At 38.5% G+C, this 27,667-nt stretch overlaps 1 protein-coding gene across 7 annotated transcripts in view; it reads left to right on the forward strand.

Moving 5' to 3' along the window:
• The window catches only part of ELAVL2 (ELAV like RNA binding protein 2), an 86,812-nt gene that overhangs the window by 46,403 nt on the left and 12,742 nt on the right, over positions 1 to 27,667 (forward strand). For 3 of the 7 annotated variants that reach the window (XM_010212444.2, XM_010212443.2, XM_088534672.1), the window contains exons 2-4: positions 3,247 to 3,337; positions 5,703 to 5,943; positions 20,420 to 20,523. In XM_010212444.2, the coding sequence (XP_010210746.1) occupies positions 3,266 to 3,337; positions 5,703 to 5,943; positions 20,420 to 20,523 (417 nt within the window). In that variant the 5' untranslated portion in view covers positions 3,247 to 3,265. The remainder of the gene's footprint in view (positions 1 to 3,246; positions 3,338 to 5,702; positions 5,944 to 20,419; positions 20,524 to 27,667) is intronic. The other 4 variants (XM_088534674.1, XM_088534675.1, XM_088534676.1 and 1 more) reach the window with 2 other exon arrangements.

The following is a 27,667-nucleotide window of genomic DNA, read 5'->3' on the forward strand; positions in this document are numbered from 1 at the left end:
TGGCTCATTCTGGGAATAACTACTTATGTTGTGTGATAATGTGTCTTGAACTGATAGTTTATCAAAATGCAGATGTATGGTGTATGCGTGAGGAAACAGAGGAATGTTTCCAGGGGACTTTAAGCTTTTTGGTACATCTTTGTCTTCCCCCATGTAAAGGACACTTCCCAAGAATTAGCCTATGCTTTTGCTGGTGCCTCTTATATCTTTTCTAGACTGGTCCATTATTAGGTAACACTGCTCATGCTGTATTTATGACTCTGCAAAACTGTTTGCAGTTCCTTAATGCTGCTATTTTAAGGGCAAAGAAACCAGTTTAAGTCAGCGCAGCATTACTTGGGGCATCCCACAGGTTGTTTTGGCTTAAGAATGCTAGCAAGCTGGAACATTAACAGTTTCTGAAGACTCTGCATATTCTGTGCAGATCTTTTTCTTTTCTTTGTAGGTATACATTTCCACTGTTCCCTGCAAATTCTTACCTTCAGTGAATAACTCTACCGCACTGAAAGGAAAGAAGGATATTGAGGACTACCAAGTGCTTCTCTGGTAGCACACCTCATGCTGGTACTCATGACCATTTGTCCTCCAACCTCCCAGCAGTTGTCTTGTTGCCCACCTGGAAAAGGCAAGGCTTGTCTAGCTGCCTCTTTCTCTCACCAAAAGCTTCTATAGGTGAACTTAGGTAGCACCACTTAACCAGGATGAATCCTTTTCACACACAGAATCACAGAATGCTTAAGGTTGGAAGGGACCTCCAGAGATCATCTAGTCCAACCCCCTTGCACACATGGGGACACCTAGAGCACATGGCACAAGGCAGCATCCAGGCGGGTTTGGCTTACATGCCATGTAACGGATCTTCATATCCATGTTCCACCTCTTCACTTCCTGATTTTTCTGGCCTTTGCGAAGGCCGAAGTATGTTAGGGTCAAGCAGTTCTATTTCTTTACTGATGAGTGCAAGAGACAGTGTGAAAATGCTTCTAACCTAGTCGCTTTAGAAGGAAGCTGTGTACTTTGACTACTCTGCTTTCTGATTTACAGTTTACTGTTCTTAATAATTTTGTAAGAAAAGCTTTTGAGAGCACTTTGTTATGAGAAGTTAAAGTATCTTTCATAGAAAGTGAGTGTGGTTGTTGTTTTTAACTGGTGTAACGGAGGGAATGACACAAGTTAGTAGGAGGTGTGTGTCTATGTAGATAAGGCTTTTAATGGAGAAATGCTGTCTTGTGTTGATCGAAATTAGCAGTTAATCTACCGACTGAGATTCCTGTTCCTATCGGACTTGGATTTTCAGACTCACCAAGCACAATCTGTGCCAGCAGAATAAGCCGTTGGAGTAAGCAACAAGATTTGGTCTGATCTGAAAAGCAAAACATGTATTAAATGCACTCTGGCTGCCTGTATGTATCTTCACCCATAAAGAAGTTTGGGATGCTCTTTTCCAGCAGCCTTTGCTTATACTGAATTCAACAGCTGCCTCAGATGAGCTGTAGCGTAACCATATATTAATGAGTACTTAGAGTACTAGTTCTTGCAGCCTTAAAGGCTTAAAGGCTTTTTAAAATTGTCCTTACTGCAATATTGGTTTGAAGAATGAACCTCATCTTTTTAAAGATACTATTAAAAATATCTAAATACTTATTTTTAAAGCAGAATTGGACTACTAGCAAATGTGTGGTAACTTCTAGTGCTGAATGTGCTTTTTTCCAATCTGGTTCCATTCTTTTATTGAATCAACAAACAGTGGTTGTATGCAAGTATTCCATACATGAAAATAGGTGTGAAATTGTTTTAAGACAAGATGATGAGGGATGTATAGAGGTGGATGAGATAACATTCAAAATTCAAAATGCAAAGCAGAGCACATGGCTGGGGGGCTTTGACCACAGCTGTGATGAATGAGGTCTCTTCCATCCCATGCTCCTGGGATGTTAAAGGTGACTGTTCAGTCCTGCCTGCTTTGTCATCGCATCTCAACAGCTTTGAGCCTTGCAGCTTTGGCTCGATGCTGCTAGGATCCAGGTTCAGTTACAGCTTTTCATTGTGCATAAATGCTTGTGTATCTTACATAATGAAATATGTTGTTGGGGCTTTTGTTGGTTTTTGTTACCTTTTGTGTTGTTACCTTTTTGACTTAAAATCTTGCTAGCTGTGCTTTATTTTCTAAAGCATTTAAACCATCTTGAATTATATCAAAAGTATTTTTATGGCAACCAGGAGTTACTGCATAAACTTGTATGGGTTTAACTTCTGAGTCTGTATCTTCCCCACCCCCTTAATTAGGCTAGATGCAAACTTTGGACTTCTCATCTACTAACAAGGCTTACAGAGCAAAAAGACTAGATTATGCTTGCATTAATCTTGAACTGTGGCAACGCAGGCAGGAGTCTTTCCTTTTCCTACCTTTAGCATGGCTATATTTAACACCTGAGCTATTTGTAATGAGCTGCAAATGGCCCATTAGGTTTGGTATCCTCCTAGCACACTGTTCACTTCAAATTCAACTGGGTTTGCAATTAGCTTTTGTTTAACGGAGATAAGGTGGAGAAGGGAGTAGTTTCCTTGGAAGCAAGTACCCTTATGAAGAACTACCTCTTGCATTCCTAATTATTGGTCAGGTGATTTCTGTTGGCTGTTGCCATTTATATGTCAACTAATATGCTTTAGCAAACTACTGCAAAACTGGACACAATCTGTGCAAGATTTTAGTTAACTTTTAAAAACTTAGTCGTAATGGTTTTAAAGAACAGAATGGGTTCTAGCAAAGTGGTTGATCTCTCAAGTTCTGTGTTTTGTGGGCTGCAGAAGGCAGGTAAGGGGAGTTTATATTTTCAATGGTGCATGATCATCTTACACACTAATGGAAAAATCTACCCTTAGCATTTTCTTCTTCTCCTTTTACTTCCATCTTGCAGATACGGAAAAATGTGCTGTGGTTCCTTTTAGGTATGGTGTGATTCTTGTGATAGCTTCCATGCTAGATGCTGGGGTTCATTAGATTGTGCCGTCTTATAAATGCCCTCCTAAAAGGAAGCATCTCAAATTGTGCAAGAAGTGTAACTTTTGAACTGTTGAACTGTTTTTGGACAGTTTAGATTGGAATTGCCTAAAACTCCATTAAGCCACACTGCATGGACGTGCTGGGAATACTAATACATAACAATTACTGTAAATTTGTACAAACTGATTTGTTGCATTCTCTTGCTAATCTAACATATGGTACTTTTTGTGTCCATATTGCAGACGGCAACTCCAAACTAACATGGCAGTCAGACTGTGTGATGTGGCTTCTCTGCTTAGAAGTGGTTCGTGGGCAGCAGAGCCTTGGACTGGGGTCTGTGGGATTTTTCTTAAATTCTGTAGGCTACTCTTTTTTTAAAACATGCTAATAGTGCTGAGGCCATACCAAACTCCTCAAGTTTTCATTCGGCACTTTATAACTCTGCTCATTAGAAGTTGTAGGTTGTGTCCCTATTTGGTCAGGGCCTAGAGCACGCTGGTGTATTACGACCACTTTTTCCTTTAATACAATGATCTTCTGTAGAAATCAAACTGCAGTAGTTTGCCTTTCTTCTAATGTCAATCTATATTCAGTGCTAATTCAAAACACTCAATGGATAATCTAAGAGTAGTATTGTACTAAAATGGTTTTGGTATGGTCTGAATACTAATTTGCAGTAATTTTAAAAACCTGTATATACTGTATATTTTTGACTTTTACTATTTTTAAAACTATGCTTACAATCTTTATTCTAAGAAACTGTTTGAAAACTTGTAGATTTATTGCTTAAACTATGTCTGGGTGGAAAAAAAAAGTGGTAACTGCCAAAGATGTGGTTTATTTTGTGAACTGTTATATTCAACCTATCAATGGAAATATGCATTATTTGTAATTTGTAGTTATTAGTATCACTTTATTCAGACCAGATGGCTTTATAGCTGAGAAATGCTGTAATTTCAGCACACCCAGGCTACTGCAGCTGTTCACTTGAGTGTTGGCTTAGGATTTCATTCTTGCCACCTGAACATCAAAATGAATGTGCAATTAAGTGGGGATTGTTTGTTGTTCCTGTTAAAGCTTGCTAATTTTGTTCAATGAACACTTTTTTTTTTTTTAATGTAATCATAGAGAACTTCAGTTAGAGCTCAGCATCAGCTCTGCCAGAGAAAGTAGTGCTTTTGAAAAAAAGTTATTTTCTCAACATTCACAGCGCACTTGTTTGGTCACAGTGCCAGAAGCAGGTTACCCTAGGAAGACCAGCTATCCCAGCTGTTCAGGAGAACTGGTCGTAATAGACCAAATAAATATCTTCCCTTTCTCTCTTTGTACTACAGTAATTTCTTGGAGAATATCTCTGCATGCAGAACATAAAAATGTCATTTGAGGAATGCCAGAGATACAGTTCAAGTCACTTGAACCAACTCCTATCTAATATTTTTAGGAGAGTTACTAAAATTCAGGTTTGCAGATGCTGAGTATAGTTTATCTGTTTGGGTATGCATTAATCGGTTATTCCTCTCTAGAAAGGGGAGTTAGATAAAATCTAGGTCAATTCCAACCTAAATTAGTCTATGACTTTTTGAGATAGGCTTTTCCATGTGAGAAAAGTCGGTCTAGAGAATTAATTATGAAGTTGACTTACAGGTACTGGATTCTTTTTTAATTCAACTGTCTTTATCAGTCTTTCTTCTGTATTGAAGTATCTATTAGTGAGTAACAAATCTACGGATTCTCCTGTTGTCCATTGCCTTTTGTAGCTTATCTCTAACTGGGTAGGCTAAGTCTTGGATATTTGGTCACCATTAAAAAGCTATTGTATTTGCTCACTACCACTCAGTGAGTATCTGAGATTTCAGAGTGCCTTTTCTTCAACTGGCAAATCCTGGGCATTTTTCTAAATGACTGATACTGTATCTGCCAAATGTTCAGTCAGATATTTCATGATGAAATACAGGACTTTTTAGAGTGATGGTCACTCACTTTGATGTGAAACAGTAAATCAAGTAGAATATCAAATTCAAATGATTTGGGTTGGTGGGGAAGGGAAGAATTTAAACCCATTACAATTCAATTTAATCAAATATGAAATGCATTAAAAACTGTTTCAAATCAGTGTAAGCAGTGTATTGACTTAAGAGTTTTCAAGGAGGAATTCTTTCCATCAAAGCACATTCATTTAGCTCTCTAAAGCATCTGTTAAATCATTAATCTTGCTGTCTTCCAAAGTTTACTAGGAATATACTTAGGACACAGTTAATATCCACTGTCTTTTTGATAATGATAAAAATGATAAAAATGTCATTTTGAAGCTACATGTCACTTCAGTTCTTGGTTGTAAATTAACAGTACTAATTAGCTTTGTGTGAAAACTTCTATACCAGAAAGATTAGGATGCCCCTAAATGAGGAAGTTGTGGAGAGGGCAGAAATCAGGTTTTGGCTATTATTATATGCTTTTTTCAGATAACTCCTCAGATATTTCTGGTGACAACTTCATTTCCTTTTATGTTTCTAAAAATAACTAGTCTTGACTAACAGGTTTTCCTTTTTCTTTATTTTTTTTCCTTTGCATGTAGAGAACATGCTAAACATGACAATGCCATTTCTGTATAGTGACAAGTTATTAGATTTTTACCTAGAGTATCCCTAGTGATTATGAAATATGAATTTTGATGGTTCCTATTTTCTGTGTTTTTTAGCAGGTAATTGCTGCCATGGAAACACAACTGTCTAATGGACCAACATGCAATAACACAGCCAATGGTTCAACTGCCATAAACAATTGCTCATCACCAGTTGATTTGGGAAATACGGAAGACAGCAAAACCAATCTAATCGTCAACTACCTTCCACAGAACATGACACAGGAGGAGCTGAAGAGTCTGTTTGGCAGCATTGGTGAGATTGAATCCTGCAAGCTCGTAAGAGATAAAATAACAGGTATGTTGGTCCTGTGATTTGCCCCCCCCCCCGCCACCATCTGCAGCTCTTTTACAAGTACTAAGCTTTCAACTGGTATTTTACAGTTTTCTAAACCACATAGTAAAAGAGTACAAAACAAAAGATGTCACTAGACTGAAGGAGTTTAGCTGTATTAGTGTGGATTATGCATGCAAAAAATGAGTTGTTTGCATTTCATTCTGGTTAATATGAGCACTGCGAATGCTAAAAGCGTCTTTAAATTCTCTGGGTTAGACATTCTGAGTCTTTAGAAAGAAGTCTTAGGCTTTTAAAAGCTGATAATTATGAAATTTGCTTGACTAATTCTGGAAGTATGAATTTGTTATCTCCAGCCGATACAAAACTAACTTTATGAAGGGTAGAAATGAAAAGTGTACTTTGGGAAAGAGTGGCTAAGTGAAACAGCTTTGCACTGCAGCTTTTATGTCAGTTTTCTTTAGAATACACACTTTTTGTCTGAGAACTTAAGTATGAACTGAGGAATGAGAAGCAGTACATCATGTCTTGTAGTAGCACTTTAACAGCTGTAGCACAAGTCGCTCGTGTATTTAGACCAGTCATTTAAATTTGCTTAAATTATCATATGGATACCTATGATTAAGGAGAGTGAAAGGGCAAATAGCAGAAATTGTTTTATATCTCACTTTCAATTTTCAACCCTTGAGCTCTGTTGTACTGAAAAAAGGCTGGCATACACCTTATGTTGACATAAGGTTGTTGACACCTTGGCCATATTAAAATCTTCTTACTGTGCTTCATTGTTCCTAGAGCAAAACACTGAGTAGAAAGATAAAAGCTCTAGTTTAAATGTGTTGCACACAGTTTTGACATGTTCTGGACAGTTTTGTTCGTGTTGGTGAATTGGGTATATTGCAGGTCTGTGTTTAACGAATTACAGGATGATTAAAGTTGGAAGGGACCTCTAGAGATCATCTAGTCCAGTTTTTCTGGTTGGTTGATCCAGGCAGGTTTCAAGTATCTCCAGAGGAGACTTAAGGAGACTTAACCTCTCAGGACAACCTGATTCCCAATAGTGTAAGAAATAGCAAAGACTGAAGATTAAAGAACTTCTAGGTGTCTTCACAACAGATCCTGGGACTTCTCTATCCAGTAGCTTGCTGCAACTCCAGTAGCTTGCAGAGTGAGTCTTGTACTGAGTGCTTGAGTACTGGTGCTGCTTGTACTGAGTACTACTACTGCTAACATGGCAGTAGGAAGCTGTACCAGAATTCATACCCATATGCTGCTAATACATGGTTGGTCAAAGTATTGATTTGACTCTTGGATATTTTTCAGAAGTAATCTTCTTGAGGATTGTGGGGGTATGTGGTGTTTTTTTTTTTATTATTATTATTTTATTTATTTATTTTAAATCACTGTCTCGTCCACATGGAGACACAATTTTATGGTGTCTCATCAGTTTTAATGGTGTTCTACAGAAAGGGGATGTTAGGCCTTCACTCATGATTCAAGGTCTTTGTGGCTGTTCTCATCTCCAGACAGTTCTGTATCTCAAGGCACAAGTTGGATTCAGGTCTCACTCCTTGATCTCCTACAGTTTAATCCTGGGCAATTTTAAATACTTTTTAAAGATTCCCGAAGAAAAGGAGAAATGCTATGCTCAAGCTTGTTTCCAAGATTGCAAGAATGGGATTCATTTGATACCTTGGTCTCTTCTACTGACTATTCTGACTGTATCAGCTGCACATAATGTGGGGTGTGTGTGTGTTTTGCTATGGTGTGTTGTTGTTGTTTTCTTAAACTTCATACATGCTTTTTAAAGTTTTCCTCCAAACAGGGTAATTTTTTTAAAAGATATGATGCCCTTTTCCAAGGAGGCTGCCGAAATGGATCCTTTTGTCCTAGTGAATTTGGTAGGCTATGATTCCTTGTGTTTTCTTATTTTAGTTAGTGGCTGCTTTACTTTTAAGATAATGGCTGGTAAAGTGGTTAAGTCAAATCCATAAAGTACCTGTCTTCAGCAGTTTTGCCTTGGCTACCAAAACCACTGTTTATGATCCTTTCAAACACGCATTGAACTCTACCAAACCTTGTCTGCTTTTCACTACAAGGAATATTCGATGTGGGTTTTATTAACAGCTTTGGTGGTGTTTTCAGTATTTTGTTGCCATGAGGGAAACTGATTTAACAGACATCTTAGTTTCCAACAATAGTTATAATCCTTTGCAATATTTGATAATTACATAAGTAAACTGCGTAAAGTTTGCATCCCCCCATTCCTTATTTCAAAGCTCATTCGTGAGGGAGCTTGGAGTGCAGAAAGGACAGACCCATCTCTTTCTCTCCTGCTCATCTTAGAATGTGCAGTGCACAGGCCCAACTTGCTGTTGGGCACCTTTTGTGGTGGAAAATGCTTGCTCAACTAATGGCAAAACACTGTCAGTCTTCCTGTCAGGAATTTGTTTACTGCTGTATGTTTAGAAGGCAGAGAAATCAAACCATGATACTAATTAAGACTATGAAATGTGCTGTGCAGTTAACCTCTTCATCTGGAGAACCCCATGAACAAAATCAGCCTGAGAAGGGCATGGGCTACCATCTAACTTCACTTGCAAGTCAAATAATTTATCTGAAGTAGTGTTCTTGTGCAACTATTTTGGTGTCTTAAAAGCTTTTAAGACTTCACTTCACTTGATGGAGGTGTATTTCCAAGGTGCAGGTAACATTTACTTAGTCTAATCTTATGTAACTTCCAAAAATAAGTGCATTCAAATGCATTCACTTTACTTTTAATGAAGTTTTAATTAGCAAACTGTTTTTTTTTTTTTCTTTCCTGTATGACAACCTATGTGTGTTCTTCCTTTGGTTTAATCTTTGGAAGCCTATGTTCTCTGATACCCCAAGATAGGTCTATTCCTGCAGCTACATAGAAATGCAAGAGATGGTGATAATCTGATACAAGACTTACCTTACCTTAATATGGCAAACAATTTTAGAGAGTAACTTTTCTGATATCTGAATAGGCAAAATCACAATGAATATGATAGTGTTAAGAGGAAGACTGGACTTCCTAATGCCAACTGTTTTTATAGAGAAAGTAAGAAATCAGTTTTGTATCTGGAAAATGAATGTTTAGTTTAAGCAAAGTAGAAGAACTTGGATTACTTGAGGACTTTGCTTCTTTGTTGCTTTCCCAGGAGTGCTTCAGGAGCTGCTATCTTTCTGGATGCTCTTTAAAGGAATCCACTGTCTCATTTCTGAGAATAGTTGAAATCTTACTTCATGAATTTGAGAGAAGGTCTTCATCTTCAAAGTGCCTGTTGGACTGTTATTGCAGTAGTGCATATGCTTAGAAATTACACAAACCTGTGTATCCAAAATCAAACTTTCTTATTGACAGGTCAGTTTTTTCCTGTCTCTTTTTTTTCCTAGAGCATGCTTGAATTAGTAACACTGTGTATTTGGGGTTATTGTAAGTTTGCAGTTTGGTATTACCTTGAAGATGAGGTGCACTTATAGGTCAGCCTAAAAAGGTGTTTCACAACAATTGACCCACTCAGATGAAATTCAGTGCACTGAATAGTGGGTTCCAGTTAGTACAAGGAGCCAGCTGCTCCCCACCTGACTATTTTGCTTTTCATATCCTTATCTGCTGACATGTTGTCTTTCTGCAGATCAAGGGATAAGCTTATTTCAGGACATTCTTGCTGATCACCAGTACCTGGACTTGTTCTATAGACTTGATCTCACAGGTTATCTTTTGAATTTATGTGCTGGCTGGAAGCTTGGTCCTCCTGGCCAACCTCCAGCAAAGAACTGTGCAGCTATTTGGCTGTTGTCCAGTGAATACATGGGGCGATGATTCTTCATGGTCAAATCTATAGTCTTTTGGCATCAACTGTTTTGTTGAGGGTGGCCCTTAATTTTCATTGACTTTAATGATCTAAATACTAGAGTGATGAGCAGGTGTGAGGGGAAAGGACCGTACTTATTTCTACTCCAGTCTAGAAACAGTTGTAGTCTGTCTTGTCTTGTGTAATTCTTCATGTTTCTGCATATTTGTCTTGTTGAATTCTACGTCTTGCCTTCTGCAGATGCCAATTTCCCACAGGCTCAGAATTGTTGTCCTGTGACTGTTCTGTTGGTGATAGTCTGGATGTAAAACGCAGTACACAAATCAGCAGGTGCCTAGGACTCTTGTAAAGAATGCCTGAAAGTTGAGTGTTTACAGAAAACTGATGCAGCTGTAGGCAGTGTGCTTGGACTTAATGCCTGCACAGAAATAGTTCTTAATTGTTAATACTGAACTGCCTCGTGTTTGTTCTCTGTATTGTTTTCCTTGAAAAGCCATGGTAACGTGTGCAGAGGATTCTGGGTTGTTTGCAGCAGAAAATGGAAAACTTGTGTTGATTTGAAAATGATGTCCAAGGAGTTGAGCTTTATCACATGAAGTGTTACAGTGGTAATAGTAATTTTGAGCATAGTTGAGTTGCATGCTCTGCAATCACAAATGTTTACAGTTCACTATGCAGTTTCTGCTGTGGCATAGGGGCTCAGTGCCTTGAAGCAAGGAAGAACTGTTACAGCAGAGAGTTGGCTTGTTTAGCTGGTGATTGGAATAGTGTTCATTTGTTTGTATTGCTGGAATAACTCTGAACAAATTAGCCTTTGAAGGCTGGTATATGGATCCAGAGCTGTATTGGTGAAAGCTGTCTCAAGTATGTTAGTGTCTGTGTCTTTTCTCTGGCACAGAGCATTACTGTTTAACGTTGCCAGAAGGTGTATAATGGATTACTATACCGTTTCATGATAAACTGCCTCATTTTGTGTATCTTCTGATGAAGATGATTCATGCAGACAGGTGGGAATAAAGAAGCTTGTTTTATTGTACACTGTTCAAGGTAGTGTCATCTTTGCTCTTTCAAAAATGTCCACTCCTTTGCAGGTAGACGCTGTTTTCAGAAAATTGTGTCTTACAAAAGTTTGTAGACTGTGTGTTGGTGTGTTTTTTTTTTTTTTTTTTTTTCCTTATAAACACACTCTTTCTTATTTAAAAAAAAAAAATAAATGATTTCATGTCTTTAGAGTGTGTTTTGGAACTCAGTTACTACTTAATCACCACTTACCACTGACAATGATGTGAAAACAACCTATTTTTAAAATGGTTACAATGCTTATTCAACTGTATTTTAACCTGATTTAGTGAGTTGATCTCAAGACACAAAACATAAGCAAATACATAAAATTCTCTAAAACTGGGACATTTGTAAGACTAAATGCGTTTTGGAAGCTTTCTGAATGTACACTATGAAAATAGACATCTTGATGAAAAACAATGATTTAATCAAGCACTCTGCTTTCTGATGGGATTAAATGCAGTATACATATTTTCTCTGGCACTTTTCTGCAGGCAAAGATTAAGTTCACTGTTATTGAGGTGATGGCAGTGCTTTAAAGAACCCAAGGGCACAGTGTCCAAACTGTTGGCGTTCCTCTGCTGATATCCGATACTTCTGAGTGTTTTTAGTTGTGATAGTGCTCTTTGTTCCCATCTTTGAAATCCCCAGGTTGCCTATGTGACATGTTTCCTCTTAAGTGCTTACAGGAATCATAGACTGATAGAAAGGTTGGAAGGGACCTCTAGGGATCATCTAGTCCAACCCCCCTGCACACGCAGGGTCACCTAGAGCACGTGGCACAGGACTGCGTCCAAGCGCTTTTGAAAATCTCCAGAGAAGGAGATTCCACAACCTTTCTGGGCAGTCTGTTCCAGTGCTCTGTCACCCTCACTGTTAAAAGATTTTTTCCTTAAGTTCCTGTGGAAATTCTGGTGTTTTAGTTTGTGGCCAGTACCTCTAGTTTTCAGTGGCCACCACTGAAAAGAGGCTGGCCCCATTCTCTTCACTCCCTCCCTTGAGGTACTTATAGACACTGATCAGATCCCCTCTCAGCCTTCTCTTCTCCAGGCTGAACAGGCCCAGCTCCCTCAGCCTCTCCTCATAGCGCAGATGTTCCAGGCCCCTGATCATCCTTGTGGCCCTGCGCTGGACTCTCTGCAGCAGCTCCACATCCCTCTTGTACTGTGGATCCCAGAACTGGACACAATACTCCAGATGCGGCCTCACCAGGGCTGAGCAGAGGGGCAGGATCACCTCCCTCGACCTGCTGGAGATGCGCTTCTTAATGCAGTCCAGGATCCCATTGGCCTCCTTGGCCAAGACCGCACACTGCTGCCTCATGGTCACCTTGTCATCCACTATGACATGCAGGTATTTCTCCGCAGAGCTGCCCTCCAGTACAGGCTGGGGACTGACCTTCTCGTGTCTGTGGTTATTCCTCCCCAGGTGCAGGACCTTGCACTTGGCCTTGTTGAATTTCATGAGGTTTTTCACCGCCTGGTTGTCCAGTCTGTCCAGGTCCCTCTGAATGGCGGCACAGCCCTCTGGGGTATCAGCTGCTCCTCCCAGTTTCATATCATCAGCAAACTTGCTGAGGGAGCACTCTGTGCCTTCATCCAGGCCATTGATGAATAACTTGAACAGGAGTGACCCCTGGGGGGCACCGCTAGCTATAGGTCTCCAACTAAACTCTGCGCTGCTGATCACAACCCTCTGAGCTCTGCTGTCCAGCCAGTTCCTAATCCACCTCAGCGTCCACTCATCTATCCCACACTTCTGGAACTTGCCCAGGAGGATGTTGTGAGGGGTGGTGTCAAAAGGCTGGCTGAAATCTAGATAGATGACATCCACCGCTCTCCCCTCATCTATCCAACCGGTCATTCCATCATAGAAGGCCATCAGGTTAGTCAAGCATAATTTTCTCTTAGTGAATGCTGACGACTCCTGAACACCTTCTTATCCTCCACATGTTTGGAGACAACAGCCAGGATAAGCTGCTCCATGACTTTTCCAGGGATGGAGGTGAGGCTGACTGGCCTGTGGTTGCCTGGGTCCTCCTTCTTGCCATTTTTGAAGATGGCTGTGATATTGGCTGGCTTCCAGTCTTTTGGCACCTCCCCTGTTCTCCAGGACCCTTTGAAGATGATGGAGAGCAGCTTAGCAATAACCAGCTCCTGCAGCCCTCTTGGGTGCATCCCAAGAGGGTCCATGCATTTGTGGATGTCAAATTTCCCTAAGAGCTCTCTGACCCAATCTCCCTCTACCCAGGGCAAGCCTTCCTCTCTCCAGGCACCTTCTCTGGTTTCTATGGTCTGGGATTCCAGAGGGCTCCCATTGGTAACACTGAAGTGAAGAGGGCAAAGAATATAGTGCTTTGATGTATATCCCAGTGGTTCTCCACAAGAGGCTGTCCAGAGAGGTTGTGGAGTCTCCTTCTCTGGAGATCTTCCAAACCTGTCTGGATGCCACCCTGTGCCATGTGTTCTAGGTGTCCCTGCTGGAGCGGGGAGTTGGAGTAGATGATCTCTAGAGGTCCTTTCCAACTTCAACCATTCTGTGATTTTTAGGTCAACTTTTGTAAATAAATGTTACTTACAGTGCAATTTTTAGGAGACCTCAAATAATCAGGCTTTATAGGTCTCAAGATTTTCTTTTTGTAGGTCACTCTAGTTCATTCAGCATGTGAGGTTAGTGCCAAGTATTTCTAGTAGTTCTCCATTTAAAGTGTGGTTTGCTGCAGCTAGTGGTGTTGTGAGCTTGCATGCCCTGAACCTTCTTCCCTCTAGGTTTGTCACGTAGGTTTTGTGGGAACGTTATCTCTAAAGAAAGCAAGCATTTACTTTTAATCATTACAAGCAGTAAAAAATCTTGTCTGTAGCAAGATGTGGTTGGTACTGTGTGTGTCGTTTTTCTTTGTTTTCCTTTCCCCTCTCTTCCTCTCTCCAACTTAGCCCTTCCAAATAATTTTGCTGTATTACTATAGGGATTAGTTAGTTCATGGCTTAAATCTGCAGTGCGTCTCTGCAAAAAAAAGTTAGCTTTTTTTAGCATAGCTTCTCCTTGTGTGTAATTACCAACTGCAGTGACAAATGACTGTTTTTTTTACTACCTAGTACTCCAGATTAGTGGTTCTTGCGTATTAATTACTACAATAAACATCGAAAGAAGGGTACTTTGAATTGTTAGGAAGAACATAACTTTATTATGAGCAGCCCCTTGCCTAAATGTTGGTTTTGTGGTAAAAAATTACAATAATTCAAGTATTGTCTCTGAATGTGTTATTGCTGACTAAAAGTTAATATTGAGGAATGTGTCTTTAAAAAAGCAAAACAAAACGTCTTTTAGAAAACAAACTTTTTATCCTGACATATATCAGGATTTATTTGTCTTTCAAAAATCTACATTTAAGCGAAGTATAAAAAAGGCTGAAACGAAAGAAAATTGCAACAACAATTTATGTCAAGGTTGGAAAGGAATTTTTGCTTTAGACAGTTCTGTTTTCACTGGTGCACACATACTTCCACATTTCTACTTCTCTTATTTAAGGTGATTAGAAGCTAGAACAGGACAGAACCTTATGTGTTTCTGCTTCCTCTTGGTAAGGAGCAAGTTCTTGCTAGGACTTATTACTATTAACCCTGGTGAACACTAGGATAAGGTAAGGTAATTGATGTATAGCAAATATGCGTCAACCATGGGATGCGTTTTTTATCTTGAGAGGCTTCTTCTTATAGTATTGCTAGCAGGTTTGTAAAAAAGCATATTCCTTCCTTTGATTTCAAGGAGCCCATGGTTTTCATCAGTCCTGTTTGTGAACACAATAGAAGCCATAATTCAGACTACAGCATTGGGAATCTTGTAGTGGCAATAAGCAAATGCCTTTGTTTTACTTCTCTACAAAGGTATGTGCTTCTTTCACATGCGTTTGTGGCTTCCAGCTGTTTTTCTTACTCCAGGTTATCTGCTTGTTTGGAGACGGTGTACCTATGAGTAACCAATCCTCATTTATCTTTTGCTTTCTCTTTCTTTCTTTTCTTCCCTGGCTTGCTGAACTTATGGCTGAGGTGTATATACATGACAGCATCTACTGTATCCCCTGCTATTAAGTTACCACTGTTGCATTCTCTGGGGGTCCAATAGAGCTACTGCCTTGTTTTTTGTATCTTTTATCAATAAGTCATAAAAGACTTCCAGGAAAAATAGCTTTCATTGGTAGCAGCAGAGGATGGTGTTAATCACTCTGTCATAAAGAGCCATGCAAGAAGTAAGGGCAGAGAATAATACTAACTTATTGGGAGAATTGGCCCTGTCTGAGGTTAAACTTATTTTTCTTCTTAAAAATTCAGTTTATACCTTTAGTGATTACTGCTTAATTATCAATTTAGTCTTAGTGCGTGACAGGATTAGTTATATGTTGAATATTCTGAGTAATGCTTCATCCTTCCTTCAGTCTTTCTGACTATTTTTTCAGACTAGGAAGACGAGATGAGAATTGAGAATTAAATGAAGTATCAACATTTAAATTAGTTATGAGCTTTCTGTAAATGCGTGATAAACCTGTGGCTTACTAGCATAGTGGTATATGTGCGTGTCAGTAAATAAAAGCCACCCCCTTGAACCAAACTGCTTTTTAAATGGAAATTGCCCAGTTTTAACACTCGAAATACATTTCAGAAAGTTGAAAGGACTGTGAAATGCTGATAATTTATGTTAAAAGTTAACGATGAGCAACCAACACTGCTAGTACTCTATCCTAATTCCTTTAGTTCCTATCACTAGAGACTGAAGCTATGTGGGTACAATTACAATTGAATTTAATGAATTGGATACCCAGGCATGCACTTTCTAGTCTGATTCAATGTCAAAAAAAATGTTTTGGTAGCCTCTAGTGGCTTAAGTCACCACTACCAAATGAGCCTGTATTTTGAAGCTGCAGTAGCATATTTTTTAGACAATTCAATAATTAGAAAAGCTGGCAGCAGCAGCCTGGTCCGTTCTTTGCAAAAAGAAATAATTCAAATTCAAATAAATAGTAGCTTGAGAGTATCATAGTGGCATATTACGGAACATGTGGATGTTTTAAAGCACCAGTCTAGATAACTAAAAGGTACTGGGGATTTGTGAATGTCTTAAACTGCTGTGAGAGGAATCCTCTTCATCAAACTACAGTCTTCCAACTTCTCAACGGTATCACAGCCTGTAACTACTTGCTGATTTTAGGTAGATTTAACATTGTGTTATGTTCTTAATAGTGGGTGGTTTAAGCCTCATTGCCTGTCGTGTCTGTGCCCTTGTTACTGAGGTCTGGTCTTCCCCCTATTGCATGTACAAGAAACTTGTTAAAAATGGTATGGGCCTAAGGGATGAATTCGCAAGAGGCCCTTGGGATGTGGGGTTATAATATTAAAAGTATCCTGCAGATTTCTTTTAATGGCATTTTTATACCAATACATGCAACAGTAGGCTTTCTTGTGCTTTTCCATCACTTATGATCTTTCTGTCAAGATCTGTGAATTTGATTTTTAGTGTTGTTTAGAAAGATTTGTTCTCATGGTATTTTAGAAAACAACCTTCTATTCAGAACAAGATAAGCTTACAGTATTAAAGAGATTATTCTCTGAATTTATTGAAAGAATGGTTGTGAAATGAACACTTCTATGACTGGTGGTAGAAAATGTATTCATGCTATCCATATCATGCTATTCATGTATTCAGGCTGTCCGCTTTCCATCATGGACTGGCTGACAGGCCTTCAAGGAGTAAATCTATTAAAGACATCATATACAGCTGATTTGAAAAAAAAAAAAACCCAAATTATTAGACTTTTTTTTTTTCTTCTGTAGGTTTGCAGACATTGACTTTTTGCTCCTTAACATTATTTCTTAACTTTAGGAGTATGTTCAAATAATATGTAATATTTTGGAAGATGATATTTTAAGCATTCATTATTTGCTATTTTACAATTCTTGTTGGTCCTACCCTTTAATTATTTTAGGAATATCTTTAGAAATAAGTTTAATAGTTTGACTTTATTGAAAATATGCCCTTTTTTTTTTTTTTTTTTTGAAAGTCATGAGCTTTTTTTTTTTTTGAAAGTCGTCAGCTTTCATTTTTCTTGAGCATATGAAAGTAGTTCAAATTCTTGATCTCGAATGCAAAGTATGCAAAGTGAGTTTTCTTAGCTTTGTTTCCTTTCATTTTAAGATGTATTAATAATCAAATGTTAATGCCACTTATTTTATCTATTTTTGTCTGTATGTATTTCATCTTTATGTAGAATCTGTATATTGGTGTTAATTCGAAATTAATAGTTTGTTGTGTGTGTGTGTTTGTTTTTTTTTGTTTGTTTGTTTTAAAAATTAATGTTGATAGCTCTCAAGTCTTGGAGATGATTTTCCTTTACCTGCCAAGGAGATAAGTAAGGGAGTAGGATGACCAAATCTGTTTTTGACCTTAAAGTAAGCCAAACTTATGTCAGAACTCATTCAATTTCACCTTTTAAGTAAAGTACATACCAAAAAAAGTTTTGAAAGCTTAGCAACTTGTACTATTTGTTTTAAAATACTTTTTTTTTTTTTAGTTCCTATTTTTCAGTAAAAAAGTGATCTGCTTAAGTCTGCTGATTGTATGCTGATTTGGCTAGTATATCTTACAAGAATATTCAAAAAAATCCATACAAGTGCACAATTAGCTGGTTTGTCCGGTAGTTAAACCACCGGTTAGTTCAGAGCATCCAAGGACTCCCTCGTGTGGTGGGTGCACAACACTTTCAAAGCATGCTCCATTTCTTCCAAAGTCCCTTTCATATTTTGACTCAATGCTAAAAAATACCTAGGCATTGCCCAGTAATTACTATTTAATTTGCATCTTCATATCAGGTGTCAGGTAAGCTTTATAAAAGCTCGATTTGAAGCATTAGTAGAAAAAAGTGTTCTATTTCAGTGCATTTGTATGTTCTTTACCAGTGCTGTGCAATATCATAGGTTAAAAGTTAGTAAGCTTGACAGAGACAATCTGAATGCACAACTTTGAGTGACAGATGCTACTGCAAATGAGCTCCTTCTGAACTTCTTGAAACCAGTGAAATTGTTTTTATTTTTTATTCTTATTGGTGCAAGTAATGACTCACAAAAATAAAAAAACAAATCATTTTTCTTTAGCATGAACTGAGTTTAGCAGTGTTCACTGCTCTGGCTCCTGGAACAAATAGCTGGTGTACAATGTCTCTCTGTTACGTAGGGGTCTGGAAAGGCTAGACTTTTGACATTAGGAAGTTCTAAACATATAGTAGGAAAAATGGCAGAAGACTTCGATGGATAGCCTGAGGAGGTGCTGGAGGGTTTTACAACTGAAAAGTCATTAAGCACAAATTACTGAGGAAGAGTTAGGCTGCCTGTCTTTGGGCAGCAGGATTAATCTGCACACTAATATGCACTTAAACCTGAGGATTGCTTGCTCTTCGGAAAAGTGTAGACTTCCTCTCTCTTCACCTCTGGTGGACTCTGAGACAAATGTCCACTTTGAATGTGTTTTTAGAATTGAAAGCAAGCATATGATAAGATTAGGTGATTTCTTGCCTTTTGGTGAATTAAGTTAGCTGGTTTGGAAGAGGCACACATGAAGCAAAAGTCCCAGGCTGCACCTGGCAGTGTTTCCTTTAGTTCCTGGCTTTGTATGACATTAATGATTTTTACACAACAAAATGGCAGAATAGTTAGGGTTGGAAGGAACCCCTGGAGATGATCTAGTGCAACTCCCCAGTTGAGCAAGTCACCTATGACACGTTACCCCAGACGATACACAGGTAAGTTTTGAGCATCTCCAAGGAAGAGATACCCACAGCTTCCCTGGGTAACTTGGTTCAATGTTCGGCCACTCTCACAGTAGAACTTCGGGATTGTCTTGGATTGTGTTTGTGTAACTTTCTACTTCTCACACTCGTTGCCGAGTTCAGTGAAGCCTCTCCATAAGAACTGGTCATAAAGGGTTTTCTTTGGAGCTTTTGGGATACCTGCTCCCTGGTCTGGCTGTTTTTACTATGTGAAAAACAGATAATGTAAACAGAGCGGTGGAAGTCATCTCTAGGGGTCTCTCTTTAACCCCTACTGGAAATAACGATAACTTCTTCATAGAAATCAAAATTTCTGGGCAAAAAGCTATTTTCATTAGCATTTGTGACTTAAATATGCCCTTGTCTAGGAGATAATTGAAAATAACACCAAAAACTAGCATTTCTGTTTTAGGAGACAACTAAAATAAAAGTTGTGCAAGGAAAGAGACATTCTTCTAGATTGTGTTGTGGTATGTGTTGTTAGACCTGCTGATAAGAATTTCTGTTCTGCAGACAGTGCAAGTGATAGAGATGACAGTACCAAAGTTACACTAATCAAATTAGTAAAGAAGAACTTGTTTTTCAGGATAACTCAGTTTACTTTTTTGCTTTACTGTTTAATACATGGTTCTTTTGGAGTATCTGTAACTTAGTAAAGCCATTTATTGCTAGGAATAAGCTAAGCTTGTTTTATATAGTATTCTCACCTTTCCTACCACTCAGTCTCCAAGATAGTATTTCCAATTAGTATTTTGTTAATGAGAAATGCTAATTGCTTCACTCTGTTCTGGCTTGTTGACTCATTTCTTTTAGATCTCATTTTTGTACAGTTAATTTTTTAAAAAAGTAGTCAACAACATCTATGCAATTCTTAGTGTACTTTCTTCTGTGTTAAGGCCATATATAAACTTTGGTATTTTTGTACCTGTGGTTCATTATAAATCTGAAAAGGGCAGCTGAGGGCAGCTAGTTGTGATGGTTTTCAGGTTGAAAGATGACATTTATATTAAGTTCTCAAGTGTTCAATGTTAGATGTGGGCAGTAACTCAGGAGGAGGTAACTAAAAAGTGCTTTATGGCCATCTGAACTAGATGTGCTAAAAGAACCTGAAAGCAGTACATGTTTGTTTTGAAGATACTTCGGTGCTATCCAGCCACTTGTAGCTGTTTTTTTGAGTATAGAATTGAGTTTTTGAAGTAGTTTATACTGTGAGGCTCTACACTTGTAATTGCACTTTGTATTCTACGCTGTGAGTATAAGTAAATATTCGTAGAAAAGTTCAGCTTCAAAGATAACTTTTGGCTGAGAAATCAGAATTCTCTTCTTGAAATATGTGTTAGCTTTAAAGTTCTAGTGCAGTATTTTGCTATTAAATTTTATTGACTCAGGTATGGAAGCTCAGAGCTAAGCAAGTAGTTTGTATAGCAAGGGGTGTATATTTTAAACCTTGAAAGTCTTGCACTTATAACTCTCTCACTGATCATAGCAAAGTTTTGAACTTATTTCTCATAAATATTTATAAGTTGTTCGTTAAATTGGCTGTAGCTGTTTATGCATTGAACCTAGGGCAGTCCTTCGAAACAGATCACTAATGTTGCTGGAAAAAAATCAGTGTTACGAGCATCTGAAAGTTCGATATATGAAGTAGATAATGTTTTTTATATAAGCAATTTTTGCTCAGTTTGTCTATACAATTTTTAAATATCTCTTTTCTGTAATGTAGCGTTGCAAAACCAATTATCACTTCATTTCCTTTTTTAATCAGGACAAAGCTTGGGCTATGGCTTTGTCAACTATGTGGATCCCAAGGATGCTGAGAAGGCTATCAACACGCTGAATGGATTGAGGCTTCAAACTAAAACAATAAAGGTAAGTTGAGAGAATTATGTTTTAAAGGAAACAAATCATTCTTCTCATCAAGAAATTGAAGTATTTCCACTTTTCAAGTGTAATTAAGGCTTTCTATTAATATTCGTTGTGTAGGCGGGGACTTCCATAGAGCAGGTTGTTAGTTTGTCCTTATCATAAGCAGGCTTTACTTTAAATTTAGAGAGCTAGATTCTGATTAGACTGAAGATTTCTAGCTAGGTGGTTTCTTAATGCTTCAAGCTTGAAACAATTGTGTTACACGCTTGGTTATATGCAGTATTTCATTTCTGGAAGTCTGGGAATACTGCATTATTTGCTTTTTTCTTACTTTCTCAAAGAATATGATTTGAAATGCCTTTTAGAATTATCTTTATTTTATGGTGATGGTGGCTTGTTTGTTTTAAAATTCCTTAAAAATAACTGTCCGAAATAACTAGATCGGCTACAAGGAAATATGTTACCGGATTCCTAGCGTGATGGCTTTTTTTATGTTTTACAGTTACTGTCCATATGCATCCCTGTACCTCTTGTTTCCTGACTTTAATTAGGCAGAAAAATTTGTGTGAGCAAAAGTAATTTCAGAATTTGCATTTCTTACCAATGTTCATTTTTCTACTCAACCACATTTTATTCTTGTGGCTTAAATTGGCTTAAAGTTTCTCTAAATTCATTACCTGGGCTGCAATGGTGGGAAAAAATGGCTTTTTTAATTAGTATCTGGTTTTAGCTGGGTATTTTAAGCATGTTTCAAGTTTCATTTTACCGAGATTTGCTTTAAAAAGCAGTCTTGAAGCCCATTATCAGAAGAGTAACAGCATATTCCTCTGAACAATTCTTTGAGTTCCAAAAATCTCTGGAGAGGAGATGAAATAGAATTCTTTAAGGAATTCTGACTTCTGAGTATATTTTGGCAGTGTCTGAAGTCAACATATTTGGTCACCAGTCCATTCTTCTATATTACCCAGCATGGTATGCCAGTGACCAGCTAGTGACTTGGGTAGTGACTGCTGTAAGGTGAAACTTGCTTCAGAAAGAGCATGAACTTTAAAAAGTGGTTCTGATCCGCTTGAAAAATGATTTTGAGGCAAGAATAGCAGTGATTAAGGTTTAAATGGTTAAACCTGTCCTGGGTTTGTAAGAATTAAAACACACTATTCGAGAGCTACAAATATATAATGTAGCATGCAGGTGTGTTTTTTTTTTTTTTTTTTTTTTTTTTTTTTTTTTTTTTGAAGCTGTTGTCTTGGTGTGATGGGAGAAGAATGGGAAGTGCCTCTGGTAGGCATTATAACCGCATATTTGGTAATAACTTTCCACTAATGACTTATTTACAGTGTCATATTTTTTAATTGCATGTAGTCTTTTAAGCTTGAAGTTCATTTAATTTTTGCACTAAAGCTATATAAATATTTCTAACATAAAGTAAAACACTTCCTATGACTATCTCTTCCAGAAAAAGCTACTGCTTGTAATCATTTAGACTCCTATTTAAGAGCCAGTGGAATAGGGATTCCAGTGTCTGGAGTTAATTCTTTTGCTTATCTACTTGCTTGTAGAGTGTTATTTTGGGTGCTGAAGTGGAAAGATAATCATTCCTGGATGTGTGGTGAAGTATCAGAGGAACAAATGTCATAAGAAGTAGTCAGAGTGACTTGTAGATCATGATAGCAAAGTTCAATTCTGTTTTCTGTTGGTTTAGCTTCTCCATGGAGGAGAGACAACCAACTATGTGGTCAGTGATATCCCCTCTGTGAGCCTCCCCAAAAATGACTTGGTGAACTAGCCTCCTATGCTCCTCCTTGATCCAGCATAGAGGTGTAGGAGGCACCTTTTCTCCTAGATTGCAAGAACTAGCAAGAAGAATAAGGAAATGGCAGAGCATCACCTTTCTTCTGCAGGTGGTGGGCTACCACAGCAAACACTGTGCTATGGTCTGTCAGAGCTCCTGCAAGGCATAGTGGGCAGCAGTGGTGCCACGTGTTGGTCTTTCCTTCCCAAGGTGATTTGGGGATCAGAGTCTTTCTGCTCCCTGGTCTGAGAGGGCATAAAATGTCAGAACATTCACTTACATGAGCTGGCAGTTGGTTGGTTGTTACTGCTGATGATACATATATAGATGCATATACAAATGTATATATTAAGGATAAATAAAATGGACCTGCCTAAAGGTCTAGGAATTGCACTGTTTATAAAATAGCATTGACTGGGTAACTGGCCTCTATCCAATGAGAGTTTCTTAATTAGATCTAGTAAGGTTTCTTTGAAGTTTTATCTGTCATTTTTTGGCTACACTGCAAATCAAATATCCTACATTGCCATAATTACTGCCATAATTTATCTGCCCTACTGTAGAAAACTGCAATGAAAACATTTGATTTCAGCAGAATAGTCAATACGGCTTTATCAGCACTTAGAGATAACCAAACATGTTGGTTAAGGCGAAACTTGAAGTGAGAGTTTTGCCACAAATAGGGCACAATGACGCTATGCACAATGAAAGTGCTCTTGAAATTGTCAGGTGTACTTTATAGGAGATAGAGAATACTAAAGGGAAATGAACATGCTAGCCTGTTTCCTACATTAATTCAACAAGTGAAAGTTATTTTGACATTACTCCTGCCTGTTGTGCTGCCTATGTTTGTAGCAAATTTTGGGTAACATAAATATTTATATTTTTTTGTTGTTGTTAACTAGTATCTCTGAATAACAGTGAAGTATATATGGATGGTGTAAAAATTCTATTAAGATATCAGGGATAAGTGAAATGTGAAGGTGAGAAAAATAAGTCACTTATTTTATTTTTGGCAGTAAAGAGCATTGATCTGGTGAGTGGCAAAAAAGAATCCTATTTGAAGGTTTAATTAAACCTACTGAATTTTATTGATGTTACCAATCACCAGGGACAGAGAGACTAAGGTTCCAGAACACTTAGTAGTGCTGACAGGGTGATTAAATACCTCAGGACTGTATTCTCAGGATAAAATTGAAGTATTGTAGCAGATCTGAAGCAGCAGAGCAATTTGCCTTGGAAAAAAAGTAAAGTGTGTGTGTGTCTGTGGTGGTGTTTTTTTCTTCTTCTTCTGCAGGAGTTATATAAATGGTAATTATACAGTCTTTAGCATTGTTATAGTTTAAGTTTTGACAGCATTTTCATTTTAAACCCTCTCTTCACCCCCCACACACTTTTTCATCTCAAAGTAAAACTTACTCTTCAGGGAGACTTCAGTCTCTTCAGTAGGGTAGTGTTACTTAGGCAATCAGCTTGAGCTGGTTCAAGTTATTTTGATATTCCAGAATAATAGAAAGAGATTCAGCATACTGCTGTCACTTTCTGTAAACCATATTATTGGACTAATCTAAAAATATGCTCAGCAGGGTGCAGACAGCCCTTGGCAAGGGCTTGGCAAGGTTCCTTCTTGAACCTGCCTAGGACTTTCTGACCCAAAAGTAGATGCTGTCGTGAGTGGATGCTACTGTCTAGAGCTGACAGAAGGCTTTGAGCAGCGCTCAAGAGCCAAGCTGTAAATAACATTCTCTTACTCTGTTATTTTTGTTAAAAATAACAAAAAGTAATCTGCTACTGGGTTATGGTGTATTTTCAGGTCCTCTGACATCCCCAAGATATGTAGGGTCATTTAAACAGACCGTTTTTTTGCACCTCTCAAATACTGCAAATATCAAGTATAGAAATCTCTTTATTTTCTTTAATTCCCTTATTTGTTTTCTTTGTAAGGGTGTCTTTATTGTAAAATAGTCACTTTTGTAATTGCGAAAGCCTTGAGAACTTGATTGACATCTGTTAAGCTAGTGGCTTTCCAATTTTAAATATTAAGTAGTCATTCTGAGTATCTCTAACCTTTCAGTAGACGATATTACTTATATGGATATCTAGGTGGTAAAATCTTTTGGAGGAGTAGTAGTAAGAGGCATTTGACATTTCCTTCAAACATTCATGTAAGGGGTGGGTGGGTAGTTGTAGGGGAGATATTGAACAATTAATATGGGAGAGACCCAAGGAATCTGCTGCTCATGCCTCTCCTCGACAGCTCTCTGCGCAGAAACATGGAGAAACTGAAATAAATTTGTCTTCTGTGGAGGAAAGGAAAGCAGATTTGAGAAAGTATGCAATTGCTTATTTCTTACTGTTTGACATGTCTGAAATTCATAATGCTGATATTCAGTCCTTGAGTAGTAATGGAGTATTCTTCAGATGAGAAGAATGAAATATGAAGGCAGACTTTGGCGAACTAAAAGCTGAGAGTTGGGAAAAGTAGGAAAGTGTCTTTGTTTTAAATGCAAGAAGTGTAGAGATTGGCAAGCACGCTTCTTTAAATTCTTACTTTGGTATATTAAATTCTATGAAATTAAAGTACTCTTTGCTTATAAACAAGCAACTATACAGGCATCACTTCAAATTTCAAACAATCTGTCTGCATTACAGTCTATTTTAAGCAAAGGCAGTCAGAGTTGCTTTTCTGTGACTGTAGGGCATAATCTCATTACTGGTTTCAGTGCAGGAGGTCAGTAAAATTAATTATCCACTTTCTCCTGAATGTCATAGTAAAATTATGTTTCTATAAGCAAAGGTTTTACTCTCCTTAGCACTTCTGGGAAAATCCTCTGGTTCTGCTCTGGACTTCAGCAATTTTAGATTTGTTTCCACTCACCAAATGGCACTTCAGTTCTCTTACGATCTCTTCTGATCAGGTCGTAGGAAAACCTATTTGGTGTTCTATTTGTCCTCTTTCTCTGAATCACAATCTTAAATGGATGTTCTTTCTGGAGGAAGACTATAGTTGGAGAATGCTGGCATAGTAGGAAATACCTAGCCCATGGATCTAGTAAAGAAAGGCAGATTACCATCAAGTGCTAGGAACCAAAGTTGCCAACTGGAGATGAAATGTTATACTAACTTAAAGGATCGTCATCAAGATGATGGAAGGTCAGTCTTTAAGAACACCTAATTCAAAATCCATCAAGTCATCTTCAGTGAATTTGGTAATCTTTGTTAGGAGGTATTCTTTGGTTTAATTGTTCCTTTTGCCCCACATCTCACAGGACACAGTTTAGGATACTGCATGAGTTGAGCATTTCCAACAATATGAATTGCTATGTATTTATACTCTATTCTTTGCCAAAAGAAAAATGGATCTAAACACTTTTCTATTGTCAGAATATCTCCTGATCTGATACTGTGACATACTTTGTAAAGATCCTTTAGCAGACCTTGAAAAACATCCAGTCAGTTCAAGACTTGGAAATCTTTTGTATTTTAAGATATGCTGTGTACTTCTAACTATATGTAAATCTTGATGAAATAGCAAAGACATTGAAAACATAAATATGGGAGATTAAAAAATCTTCTGGAGTTGATTTAGAAGCTGGGAACTGTTAAAACTGAGATTGACACCTGAAATCCCATAAGGGTAATCATTCCCTTCACATCAGTTTTCATCATCGTGGCTGCTGTTTTTCCCAATGGAACATGGCTGTCATGGATAGCAATATTATCCAAAGGTGTGAGATACAAACTGAATCAAGGCTTTTTGAAGTCCTCAGTCCAGTTCTGTTCAGTTTATTCATCAATGACCTGGATGAAGGCAGAGTGCTCCCTCAGCAAGTTTGCTGATGACACAAAACTGGGAGGAGTAGCTGATACCCCAGAGGGCTGCGCTGCCATCCAGAGGGACCTGGACAGACTGGACAGCTGGGCGGTGAAAAACCTCATGAAATTCAACAAGGCCAAGTGCAAGGTCCTGCACCTGGGGAGGAATAACCCCAGACACCAGTACAGACTGGGGACTGACCTTCTGGAGAGCAGCTCTGCAGAGAGGGACCTGGGTGTCATGGTGGATGACAAGTTGACCATGAGGCAGCAGTGTGCGGTCTTGGCCAAGAAGGCCAATGGGATCCTGGGGTGCGTTAAGAAGAGCATCTCCAGCAGGACCAGGGAGGTGATCCTGCCCCTCTACTCAGCCCTGGTGAGGCCGCATCTGGAGTATTGTGTCCAGTTCTGGACTCCACAGTATAAGAGGGATGTGGAGCTGCTGGAGAGTCTCCAGCGCAGGGCTACAAGGATGATCAGGGGCCTGGAACATCTGCCGTATGAGGAGAGGCTGAGGGAGCTGGGCCTGTTCAGCCTGGAGAAGAGAAGGCTGAGAGGGGATCTAATCAGTGTATACAAATGCCTCGAGGGAGGCAGTGAGGAGGATGGTGCTGGCCTCTTTTCACTGGTGGCCACCATCAGAACTGGAGGTAATAGCCACAAACTGAAGCACTAAAAGTTCCACAGGAACTTAAGGAAAAATTTCTTAACAGTGAGGGTGACAGAGCACTGGAACAGGCTGCCCAGAGAGGATGTGGAGTCTCCTTCTCTGGAGATCTTCAAAACCTGCTTGGACTCAGTCCTGTGCCACGTGCTCTAGGTGACCCTGCGTGTGCAGGGAGGTTGGACTAGATGATTCCTAGAGGTCCTTTCTAACCTTAACAATTCTATGATTCTTGAATCCAAAGGGGATGGTCCACATTTGCCTCAGAATCTCAACATGGATTTTGGGAGAGATTGTGAGGAAAGGAGAGGAGAGCATTAAAGGAAAAAATACATATACATACATAAAATATAAATAGTAGCTGTGATCATGACTTGTTGCTGTTTGGTGCATTAGCCTATAGAAGACATCTTTTCTGTTTGGTGCTACATTGGATCAGTATTGCTATTGTCTAGTGATGAGAACTGTTCATATTTTATTACAGAACTTCAGTCTTTGTTGGCTGGCTTAATGGCAGTGGGGAAACTGAGTTAATAAGCAATTGACAAAAGATGACAGTATTACCTGTGTCAGCAAGAGAGTGCTCAAGTGTGCTGACAAGTCTTTGACATGTAGAAAAAGATCTTGGCATTCTGAAGAGGTATTTCTGTGCTTTGTTTCAAAAGAAATAACCTGAGAAACAGTATCAGGGTGTAGAGGGAACACTTCTCATGCTAAAGAATCTCTGCTTTATCTTGAAAATACTTGATCTTGAAGATTAGATTTTTTTTTTGTTTGTCTGTTTTTCAGCTTCTTAGGGTCTGATTGTCTAATGTCTTGCTGCTCCCATAAGCCTTTAGTCTTCCCCTGTTTGTGGGTCTTAAAGCTTGTTGCTT

The sequence above is a fragment of the Tinamus guttatus genome, unplaced genomic scaffold (assembly GCF_059628265.1).
Source record: "Tinamus guttatus ecotype Peru unplaced genomic scaffold, ASM5962826v1 Tinamus_guttatus_pri_ptg000583l, whole genome shotgun sequence".
Lineage (NCBI taxonomy): Eukaryota > Metazoa > Chordata > Aves > Tinamiformes > Tinamidae > Tinamus > Tinamus guttatus.